General features: G+C 36.1%; 1 protein-coding gene across 2 annotated transcripts in view; it reads right to left on the minus strand.

Annotated features, from left to right (window-relative positions):
• Window positions 1-12,938, minus strand: part of KCNT2 (potassium sodium-activated channel subfamily T member 2) — a 368,862-nt gene that overhangs the window by 173,444 nt on the left and 182,480 nt on the right. For both annotated transcript variants that reach the window (XM_068538563.1, XM_068538562.1), the window contains exons 9-11: window positions 6,843-7,023; window positions 5,473-5,637; window positions 3,589-3,725 (exon numbers count right to left, since the gene is read on the minus strand). In XM_068538563.1, the coding sequence (XP_068394664.1) occupies window positions 3,589-3,725; window positions 5,473-5,637; window positions 6,843-7,023 (483 nt within the window). The remainder of the gene's footprint in view (window positions 1-3,588; window positions 3,726-5,472; window positions 5,638-6,842; window positions 7,024-12,938) is intronic.

The following is a 12,938-nucleotide window of genomic DNA, read 5'->3' on the forward strand; positions in this document are numbered from 1 at the left end:
CTTAGGTTTAAATGAAAGTAGGATTTCTAGGATCGTGACTATATTTGACTGTAAACAAAATAATTGTTGTAGATTGGCTATATAACTCAACAGCTTATAATGACAGAAGTTAAAAAAAGTCAAATTTTATTTTCTCTTTTATCATTATATATAGTTTTTCATATATATACTTTGTGTAAATTGAGGGAGTTGTATTCGCCTTTAGTTTAGATGGATTACATTTTGTCAACAAAACTAAGAGAGAGGAAACAAAGCTGCTTAGTATTTGTAAGCCAAACTCTACTGTACATTTATATTTCCTGGAGATGAATCATCAACTGTTCCAAACCCTTTCCTTTCATGCTAAAGTTCTATATTTCTTAAATGTAGTGATAAACAGTAATTACGCTTCAGTGCTTGATAAGTAATGTTCTAAAAATATAAAACGATGTATTTTCAAAATAAGGAATTATTTATCTTTCTGGTTCATTATGATAAAAGAATTTTTCCCAAAAATATTTTCTATGAAAAATCCATGGAATTAGACCAAACCAAACAGTTCTGGAAAAATGTTAAGTAGTCATGGTTATTAAGACACTATGAGCGTTGTATAACATTTTCTAAACGTCATGTTCAACAAAGCAATTCAAAACTCATACAACTAACCTTTGGAACTGGTTTGGAGAATCCTACTCCTTGTTTCTTGCATGGGGAATTGTATTGAAGAATGTATTAGTTAACATTAAATCCCAAATCTTCATGTGACATAGGATAAGAAATGAACATAGAAATGGTACCTTCTTTCTTAATTCAGCTTTTTCAGAATTACCAGCCTGCTACCTCTCACTCATCCACACTTTTCTTTTTTATTCTTATGGAGGAATGCTTCTTGCAAATGTGACTGATTTTGCTAAGAAACCATTATTAACACTATTAATACTAAATGAGTGTGTTAATCCTAGGTAGTATCGAGCTAAGATACTAATAGCCAATCCTAATGGCTTAGATTAATTTATTAGGTAGTCAAAAGACTTCATTTATCACAGAAATTCATACTGACCATAATATGTGCATGACTCATTCTTACCATATGAAGACTCATTATAATAAATTAAGCATATTGATTATCTATGCAGATGAATATAAAGATCCAAGTTATATTACTGTCTAAGCAACTATTTCCTTATGGTTCCCAAATAATGAGTATAGATAGCAAATAGCAAGCACCTGTGTTTTACTTGAGGTACTGGGAGAATCTGACTTATTCTAGAACTGTCATGTATAGTGACAACGTATATGAAGTATGTAATCCACAACAAATACTAATATTGGGTGGGCCAAAAGGTTCGTTCAGTCTTTTGGGTAAGATGGCTCTAGTATGGAGAAGGTGCTGCGACTGACTGAATGTGTCAAAAGTGGTTTGCGAAGTTTCGTGCTGGAGATTTCTTGCTAGACGACGCTCCACAGTCGGGTAGACCAGTTGAAGTTGATAAGGATCAAATTGAAACAAGAACTGAGAACAATCAACATTATACCACGCGGGAGGTAGCCGACATAACCAAATCAAGCGTTGAAAATCATCTGCACCAGCTTAGTTATGCGAATCGCTTTGATGTTTGGGTTCCACGTAAGTTAAGCGAAAAAAAACCTTCTTGACCATGTTTCCACATGCGATTCTCTACTGAAACGTAATGAAAATGTTCCATTTTTAAAACAAATTGTGACGGGCAAAGGAAAGTGGATACTGTACAATAATGTGGAATGGAAGAGATCGTGGGGCAAGCAAAATGAACCACCACCAACCACACCAAAGGCCAGTCTTCATCCAAAGAAGGTGATGTTGTGTATATGGTGGGATTGGCAGGGAGTCCTCTATTATGAGCTCCTTCCGGAAAACCAAACAATTAATTCCAACAAGTACTGCTCCCAATTAGACCAACTGAAAGCAGCACTCGATGAAAAGCGTCCAGAATTAGTTAATATAAAACGCATAATCTTCCATCAGGATAACGCAAGACCTCATGTTTCTTTGATGACCAGGCAAAAACTGTTACAGCTTGGCTGAGAAATTCTGATTCATCCGCCGTATTCACCAGACATTGCACCTTCAGATTTCCACTTATTTCAGTCTTTACAAAATTCTCTTAATGGACAAAATTTCAATTCCCTGGAAGACTGTAAAAGGCACCTGGAACAGTTCTTTGCTCAAAAAGATAAAAAGTTTTGGGAAGATGGAATTATGAAGTTGCCTGAAAAATGGCAGAAGGTAGTGGAACAAAAAGCTGAATATGTGGTTCAATAAAGTTCTTGGTGAAAATGAAAAATGTGTCTTTTATTTTTACTTAAAAAACTGAAGGCACTTTTTGGCCCATCCAATATATTCTCGAAGAAGCTTAGTTTTCCAATTATGTACCATTCATTATATCCTGACAGTTTCTACTGACTTTTTTGTTTCAGAAGTTATTAAATCTTTGGAAAAATCTCAGTTAAACTGACCTATTATATATAAATCAAAACTAATGTCGGATTTCCTGTTATGAGCTATCTAGTCATCTTTTGCAGGAGTAAGCAGCAAAAAGGGGTTTGGAAATTTTCTCCTGTTCTTTTCCGTCACCCACACACCCCCTCCACCATACACACACAAACACAAACACACAGAGAACATGCATAAAGAAAGACAGAACACACACAAACACATGGAGAACATGCACCAACACACACACTAACACACATACTCAAGCGTTCTGGAAAAAAACCAAAACAACAACAAAGAACAACAAACAACACTTATGTTATGAAATTGAGGGAAGATACTTTTAAGCCTAAAAGAGTTTGTAAGACAACTCAAGGATAAACATGAAGGTATGTTTAAAACTTGTAAAACAAGAGAAAACGTTGAGCAAAGCTACCTGCGCTAAGGATCTCTTCTGGCTTCTGAAACTAAGGATGCTGTTTTGCAGATGCCCTGATTCCCCAGTGTCTACAGTCTAACCAACCATCCTCTCACTCTGCCCCCATGAAATGACCCTCATGACCTGTGACAAATGTGTAAGACTACGTCACCTTTAAGCCGGGTGGGCTGGCATCTACACAACAAGAAGAGGGAAACTAAGACCCCTGTCACCTTTCTGATTCTTTCAGTCCCCAAGGACTCTTTCATCTCAGACACCAGGCAACACAATTGTTACCTGCCCAGTATATAATACAAGCTCCTTAAATTTAAACCCTGACGCGAACTGCTTTGGCATCTCACACAATTTTAGCCCAAGATTTTTATCTGTGGAATAAAAACAGTATCCAGGGATTTGGAGATGACTCTCCTTGAGTCTGGATAACTCAGCTCACCTCCCAGCAGCCTGAGATAATTACACGACACCACACTTCTCATCGTGTTGTGTGGACGTGGTCTGCCGAATATCCCTGCCCTGAGAAAGAGGAGCAAATACGTGGATCTTATATCTTTAACCTTCCAATTTGAGCAGCAGTGGGACTAAAGCAAAAGCCTGTATTCAAAAACACACCTTGCAACACTGAAAACTGCTAAAATTTGGAGGAGAGAAAAGATATTAAAACACTACAAGATGGAAAATATTGAAGAGATACACTCACTTTGCTCGCAACAGATCCTGATCTTTAAGGGCTGAACCTTGAAGGTAGATGACTCTTTGTGACCACATCGGAATCTGTAGGACCCTTCGGACCTGCACATCCATTTCAGTAGGACACAAAATCACCACATAATAATCCTACTCAAAACAAAGTGGGCCATGGGATAGAGACAATAATGCTTTGTTTTATACTACGTAGGTAAATAGAATATCTAAGAACATTTTGAAATATGATAAAGTAGAAATTAACTCTTACTAACAAATAAAAGTTTGCATTTAAAACCTAGTGTTAAATAAAATGATACAGTAATAAACATAACAGACATATAAAAATCTCATAAATCACTATATTCATCCTGATCTTTTTCAATTTTATTAGTACCAGGAAGGGAAGGTAATCGGTGCTTATACTCAGCACACACTTCCAGTCTATGAAGTTTTCAGTTACAACTTCAGGCTGATTCTAAAAGATAAATTGCATACCAGCCAGAAGTCCTAAGGATCAATTCATACTTCGAATTGTTACTTTTAGAATAAAAACTGTGATGGTAATTTGTATCATTTGGCAATATTATTATGAACTGATAATATTGAAAATATTCTGATGAATATCTGAATGGAAAAAGATTCACAAAAATATTGATAATACTGACAAAGTAACTTAAATTTAAAAGTTTGAGATCAAAATATTTCAAAATAATGGTCTTTTGGAGAAAATAAAAAACAATAAGAATTTAAAATAATTTATCTATAAGAATTCAAATTCTCTGGTAAACATTCACCATTTTATCACTTTATAATATATCTAGTAGGAATTTTTGGAGTGCTAAGAATTCTCCATATTGATATTAGACAAAGTAAATTACTAGGGATCAAAATTTGGAAGGATCGAATTTTCCCTAAAATAGATTTTCTTTGTGGGTTATAATAAGCATCTGAAATTATTTAATATGAATAATAAAAAACCTAACCATTAAATATGGAATTCGTGCAAAAAATGAAAAATAATTTATGCAAAAACAGAAGAATATGTTATATAAGTATCACTTCTAAATTAGATTTTTTTAATCCAAAAAATAGTATTTTAAAAGTTCTCTAAAATATTCAAGAAAAAAAATCTCTTTATTTAAGGGAGAGATAATTGATGTATTCAGCACTGTCTTGACCTCAGGATTATCCAAACTCTTGCCACAAATTTATTGGGAAAACACAAGAAATTCAAGTAGCTCTTTGCTGTTTGGACTAGATTAAGTGCCTTGAGCAGCAAAGGAGATGACCTAAGTCTACACTGACCCAGAACCATGGCAAGTGGAAGAAGTAACCGAGGACTTTGTCTGCATAGACAGAAGAAGAGATTTTTCTGAATTTATGATCTCAATCAGCAAGTTATTTCCCAAATTCTGGTCATTTATTATTACTATAAATAAGACCTAGTTTCACTCCAGGAAACAAAAGGAAAAATGGAACTTCCAGACTTCCACATTTCTATCAGCAACACTTGATAAAATTCTGAAATATTCAAGTGAGCAGATGATATTGAAATGATTCTTTTATTGTTTTATTATATTTTATGTTAAATTTCACTGTATCATAAAAATATCATTTATGCATTACCCAAGGGAGAAAAAAGCAATCATTTTAATCAAAGAAAACCTTTCTTTGTAGCAGTAACATAATTCCATCTGTCTTTCAGTGTAGATACAGAAGGAAACTTAACATACTGTGTATTCCTCCAGCATTTTTTTCTATGTTCCTGGTTATATTTGTAGTTCTTCATTTTCTCTTTCCAAATTTGAGTGTATAAATAAAAATCCTGCAGAACACAGGCTGTACCATGATTAACTGACTTTGACAACGTTAGTAGGTATGATCTGTTTAAAGGTACCTGGAGTCTTGGATGAGCATAGAATTCATTCAAAAAGTCCATGAGTAAGTCAATCTTCAGTGAGCTGACACACAGAACAACGTGCTTTTCAGTTTGAGCTCTGTGTCGACTATAGTTTCCACCTGACTTTTGTCTCTCCATCCACAGATAGGCCAGCTGTTCAAACTGTAATGCATTTTCCACATGTGAATGAAAAACACTGGACATGAAAATAAAAATCAATGCAATACATCTGTTGTTTACTAAGTATACTCAATTTCTTAGATGAAAGTCTTTGAGATTCAAATAATCAGTGTTCCCTTCAACAAGAGGCTCTTCAAAGGACGGCTGCAGAGCTTGCTAATGCCTCCCAGGGCCTTCAGGCCTTCAGGAAACACAGTAATATGATTTTCCTATTGTATCATAGCAGGGCACTAAGAGGTCCGTGCCTCTGCTCTGTCCAGTAGGGTATGCAGCTATATATGTCATGCACTGAGTCAAAGAGAAAAGCCTCACTTTTTTCTCCCACATTCTTATATCAACTTCAGCCCACATCTCCTGCAAGGGGAGATACCCTTACCACAAATGAAAGGCCACATTCTAGTTATTTAGTAGCTGGTATCTAAGGGTTGTGGAGTGTATAGGGGAGGTGTGTCATTAAGGATGACATGTATGACTGGATAGGAACAGGAAGATCATTTTTATACCTACGTAAAGTATATTTCGATACACTGTGGCCAATGGTTCTGTAATGGAACATGCAAGTTTGATTTGTATTGGCCACATCCTGTTTCTGACCTGCCCACCCATGGACACCCAGAGTTCATTGCAGGAAAAAGTTGAAGATTGCCTCTATGTATCTTTGGTCTCATTTTATATCTCTGTCTCTTTGCTATCTCCTTCTCCATTCTCCAAAATGCTGCATGATAGCTACGTATCATCTTCAGATTTTGTTTTAGTTGACCAGCTTATGGAAACAATTTTTATTCATTACAACATATGGCTTTTAGATGTATTTTCAAGACTCAAGAGAAATCAACCCTTCACAAGTATATTTCCTTGAGCTATCATTCTATAATTTAAAAATATACTATCCTACAATCCTATAATTAACATAAATACTCTACATTTGAAAGAAAGCACCTTGAAGAATTGAAATGAAACGTGAGCTATCAATTGTGACTGGAGGGAAAAAAACCTCAGTGTTTCTAATACAATGCAAAAAGGCATTTCTGTTACAATTGTAATTAATGGACTGGATGGAATAATAGCAGGTGTTGATATATTATTGTTAGGTTAAAAAGCCACCCTGCATTTTTTTATTAAATGTGGAAGATTTGATTTCATAAGACTCTGCAGGTTCCTACAAAATTTAACACGGTTGTGTTTACCTGTATGGGGAGAACCACAAGAGCAACACAGATCATGGCAACAACAAAAAGCTTGGACGACCATGTTTCTGGAGTGACATCCCCAAAGCCCACAGTAGAAAACGTCACAATGCAGAAATAAAGGGAGTCGAAGAGATTCAGCTTCTTTCCTATTCGTTCCAGATGTTGGATTCCACAAATGCTAAAGAAACACATGTGAATTACAATTGAAACTTTCTAATTAGGCACACTGCTTCTCATCGTGACTCTCTTGAAAACCAAAGCGCATTTCATAAAGCCACTTAGTAGTTGGGAATCTTATATTGAACAATATTTTGGTTGAGAAAATATAATTTTTAAGCTTTTTTTCCTACATCAAACGGATATAGTCTTATTTTGATTAGTAGCCAAAAATTGTAGCCAAAATATCACGAAGTATATTTGAATAGCATGTAAAATAAATAGACTGAATTTCATGGGTGACTTACACAAACATTTTGAATGTGTGTCAAGGAAACATAGACACCAGAATTCACTAGATCTATTCCCCATCAAAACAGCAATTGTCAGGGGGTGGTGGTGGGATGAATTGGGAGATCGGGATTGACATATATACACTAATATGTTTAAAATAGATAACTAATAAGAACCTGCTGTATAAAAAAAATAAGTAAAATAAAATTCAAAAAAAATAGCAATAGTCAGTAGTCTTTTTTTTTTTTTTTTTTTTAACAGAGACACATTTTTCAGTATATACATGTGGTATAGATATACGTGTATATATTCCGTGTGTGTGTGTTCCATACACAGTCATCCTTCAGTATCCCGTGGGGTCTGGTTCCAGGATCCCCACAGATACCAAAATCCACAGATGCTCAAGTCCCTTATATAAAATGGCATAGGATTCATATTTGCATATAACCTATGCACATCCTTCTGTATACTTTAAATCATCTCTAGATTACTTATAGTACCTAATACAATGTAAATGCTATAAAAATAGCTATAAATAAGTTGCAAAGGCTATGTAAATAGTTGCTTGTATGCGGCAAATTCAAGTTTTGTTTTTTGGAACTTTCCGGAAATTTTTTCCCAAATATTTTCAATCTGTGATTGGTTGAACCCACAAATGTGGAACTTGTGGATACAGAGGGACAACTGTATACAGGAAAGACTTGAGGAGTTAACCATTGCTAGGTGCCCCTAAAAATGAGTCTCTAAGTAGATCGATTATCTGTACAAAGCTATTGATGATATGAAAGTAAGGGAACAGCATAGAAATTGTTATAAGATGTTCCCAAAGTAGAATTGCTAAAATAGCATTAGAAATAGCACTGCTACTAGCTAAAAAAAAAAAAAAAAAAAGTAAGGCTATGAAACATGCATATATGTGCAATGTTGGAGGGAAATAAGATTTGCAACATAAAAAATCAGCAATAAAAAGGAATCTAGTACTGACGCATGTTAAAATATGAGCAAGCCAAAAAAAGATGACGAGTGAAAGAAGCCCGATGTAAAAGACTACATATTGTATGATTCTGTTTATATGAAATGTCCAGAAAAGACACAGAAAGCATACTAATGGTTGCTTGGGACTGATGGTAGGAATGCGGTGATGAAAATGTTCTAAAACTGGACTGTGGTGATGATTGCAGAGCTTTGTAAATATATTAAAAATGACTGAATTTTACACTTAACATGAATGACTTTTATGGTACGTAAATTACACCTTTATAAAGCTGTCAAAAAAAATCCCTGTATGCTTCTGGATACTCCTTGCAACTTCTATACAGAACAAGCAGACACAGCTTGATTATGATGACCAAGAAGATGTGCTATTCAATGTTTAAACTACAGAAATTCCTTTTCCAGCCTTTTAAGATATCTATGTATTTGTCTAAGTTACATATCATAAATATTCAATTATCTTAAATCTTTTTAAGGCACAGTATAAACCATTGGATAGTTAGGAAGATGGGTAGGCACACAGGTAGATAAACCAAGGGACAGAAGAGAAACAGTAGGGTACGTGTTATCACTTTGCTTCTGAGGCAGGAAATGTTCTGTTCTTTTTCTGTTTTCTTAACTCCAGGTCTCCAGAACATTTCAGCAAAATTTCACTTGCTCTATGTTCAGAAATGCTGTGTAAGCTGCCAGGTCATAATAGTTGACTCACGTCAGTTTATTTTCTCAGCTGCCTCTATGCAATATACCAGCCAAGCTAATTCTAAGACTATTCAGATGGAGCCTTCATACAACCAAAGAGAACAGCTGTTTGATAACAATAGACCTTTCTGTGGAATATGTTTTTTACTTTATTTAAAATAATTTATATTTGAGAATGTAAACAACTTCGTATAACTTTTACGCTTCAGTAGGAAATCGAATGAGGAAAAATATAATTTATATATTTTTAAGAATTCAAATGTTATTGAAGGGCTTACTATATTTTGCATAACTACACATTAAAAGCAAATCTCTGTTTATAGATAAAGTGCACATTTCCTAATTCAGACATACGTTACCATGACCAGAACTACCAGAAAAAATTTCCTGCTTTGCTTCCTGGTCTTCAGTTTGTCCTTCTTTTAATGCAACCCACTCATAAAGGCCATATTCATATTCTTTAAACACAGCTTGGATATATCAATCTCAGGTTCAAAAAAGCAACTGGATTCTCACTGTTGAAGAACACTTTCTAATTTGTGGTGTGACATATTATTATAATAGCTGCCAATAAATCAATTCTTATGTTCATTCTCCTTTGCAACATGATATTGCTGTACTTCCCACTAAGGTGTACAGTCTGTCTCTCCTTGACCTTGAATTTAAGCTGGCCTATTGACTTGTTTGGACCAATAGAGTATTGTGGAAGTGATGCTGTGTGAGTTGCATAAGCCTAGACCTTAGGGGACACTGAAGTTCTTGTTCTCACTTTCTTGGAAGTCTAAGACCAAGACTTCCAAGTCTTGGAAGTTCTGAAGACACTGAAGTTCTTGTTCTCACTTATGGTGCTGTGCAGCAGCCCCATATAGTCAACTGGAGGATGAGGGGCCATGCGGAGGAAAACCAGGATGTCCCAGCTGCCAGCCAGCACCAACAGCTGCGCAGCAGAGAGACGCCATCTTGGACTCTCCAGCACCTGTGAGGCTGTCACGTGACTGAAGCCGAAAGAGTAATCACAGGTGAGAACAGCAGAAAAACTGCCCCAGTCACCCATCACACAATTGTGAGAAACTACAAAGTTTTGGGTTTGGCAGTGGCTTGTTATTCAGCAATAGATACACGGTGCATATAGAATTAACTAGAATCCAGGGGCTTCCCTGGTGGCGCAGTGGTTACGAATCGGCCTGCCAATGCAGGGGACACGGGTTCGAGCCCCGGTCTGGGAAGATCCCACATACCACACAGCAACTAAGCCCGCGAGCCACAGCTACTGAGCCCACGTGCCACAACTACTGAAGCCCGCGCACCTAGAGCCCGTGCTCCGCAACAAAAGAAGCCACCGCCATGAGAAGCCCGCCCACAGCAACAAAGAGTGGCCCTGCTCACCGCAATGAGAGAAAGCCCACACGCAGCAACGAAGAGCCAACCCAGCCAAAAATAAATAAATAAAATAAATTTATAAAATAAATAAAAATAAAATAAAATAAATAAGGTGCCTCTAGTAAGGTGAAATAAGGTGAAAAAGTAGCAGAAATAATAATCATTTGATAAATCTTTGCAAAGCTTTGTAAGAAAAAAGAATTAACTAGAATCCAAAACCTGGATCTAACCTGTTTTTTCTTCAACGTTTCTCTCACTTATCTCCCCTTTACTTGTTATTTGGACTGTTTGCTCATCATAATATATATAACCCATGCCCCAATGTATACTTTTTGCCCAATCTGTTTCTTTCAACTGAAAATCCTCTTTCTCCAATACCTCCAAGAATTCCCATTTTTTGAAACCCCAGCTCAAATATGACCTCCCTCATGAAGACTTCTTTGTATCCCAAGTTACAGTGTTTCTGATGAATTTCTAAAGTATATATGAGTTCATGTCTTAGATAGCTACACTTTTACAAAGATGTATATATATATATATATATATATATATATATATATATATATTTAGTGTTAAATATTTATCAACCCTACTCAACTATTATCAACCTCAATGACAGTATTTATACTTTATAATTTTCCTACAACACTTAGAACGAAGTACATAGCAGCTATCCAGTAACTAACTGCTAAATGAAAAAAAGAACACTTAATTAAACCCTGCTCAAATAATATATACAAACAAACTCCAAAAAATAGTTCATGCATGTTTCAGTTTTTTATTACCGCATAACAAACTCCCCCAAACTTAGTGGTTTAAAAAAGTAACAATTTATCATCTCACATGGTTCCGTGGGAAGCTCCTCTGGTTTTCTTGGCTCACACCTGCAGCTGTGTTCAGCTAGAAGTCTGGCTGAATGGAAGGTCCAGGGTGGCCTCACCACTGGGGTCTATGGTCAGGGTTCATTGCTGGCTCTGGCGCCCAGTTTCTCTCTATGAGACCTCTAGCCTCCAATCAGCTTCCTTTTTGGCATGGCAGCTGCAAGCCCTCTGAAGACCTAGCTTTGATCTGCCCATTCTCCTTGCCCAAGAAAGTCACAAGATCATCCCAGATTGAAGGAGTGTGGAAACAGACTCCGTCTCTTCATGACAGGGACCACAAAATATTATGGCTATGCTTTTTGATCTACTAAATTGTACAAATGATAATACCGATCACAACCTATGTAAATCTTAATATATTTTGCTGAATAAACCATATTACAAGGTATTTAATTTCCTTGATATGGTTGTAGCTAAATCTATACTTACAATCATTTTTTATAATCCTTATGCAACATTCCATTTACTTGACCTGGGAAAATCATGTGAGCCTTTCACTTATTTATTAATATTACACTTACACTTAAAGGACTTGGTATACCTTAATGCTCTCTAAATTGATATGAAAATGAAGACCCCTAAAATGATAAGAAAATGAAGCCAGTTGTTGCATGTTTGGTATAATTATACAAAAGCAAAATCAACTTTTAAAAAAAAGACTAATAAAGATGAATACACTGAATTACTTTTAGAGTTTTCCTCTGATTTTGAATAGGCTCGTCTGCTGGTTTCTCTTAGGGGCTCATTAAATGGGCCACTGCTTAGGTTCATGAGTAACAATGTCAGTACAGCTTTTAAAACATTGACGTCAACATATTATCTTCTAAGTCAATAAATATTTTTGTAATAAATAAATGACTTTTGTTCCTTCTCCCCAAGAGAAAATGAGGCAGAGGATACTTAAATATCTAGCCCAAGAACACAATAATCCTTTTAAATTATAGGTCAAATCTTGTTCCCTCTCTGTTTATAACTCTCAATGCCCTTCTTTCACATTCAGAGTAAAATCCCAAACACCTGGCTCTTCTCTGACCTCATCTTCCGAGATCACCCCTAATTCACTGTCCTCCAGTCACTCAGCCTCACTGCAGCCAACCATCAATCAGCTCCTCTCAATGCCTTCCCTTTATTTCTAATAGACATCTCAAAGTTGACATGTCCAAATGGAATCCTAAACTTCCTCTCTAAATTTGCTCCCCCCAAACTCTTCACCATCGGATGGTGGCAAACAGAGCTTTCTTGAGCCAAAATCCTGGAATCATCCTGGACTTTTTTTTTTTTTTTTTTTATAACAACCCATATCCAATCTCTTAGCAAACTCCACTGCTTCTAACTTCAAAATATAACCAGAATCCACAATCACTACTCACCATTTATACTGCTACCACAATGATCCCTGCCATCAGTTTCTCTTCCCTCCACTGCAGTAAACATCCCCACCCTTTTTCCAACAGCTTATAGTCAACCCATCAGCCAGAGCTGCCCTATGACAACATGGGTCAGGCCATGCTGTTCCTCTACTTAAGTACTTTAAAGGCCTGAGAGGGCTCTCTATTTCACTTAGACTAAAAACTAACAATCTTTCATTTGTCTCCAGCGCACTCCTGTATCTGACCCTTCCCTATCCCTTTTGGACTAATTTTCTACTTTCCTCCCTGTGGTTTGCTCTGCCCCAGCTACACTGGCATTC

Source organism: Eschrichtius robustus, chromosome 3 (genome assembly GCF_028021215.1).
Source record: "Eschrichtius robustus isolate mEscRob2 chromosome 3, mEscRob2.pri, whole genome shotgun sequence".
NCBI lineage: Eukaryota > Metazoa > Chordata > Mammalia > Artiodactyla > Eschrichtiidae > Eschrichtius > Eschrichtius robustus.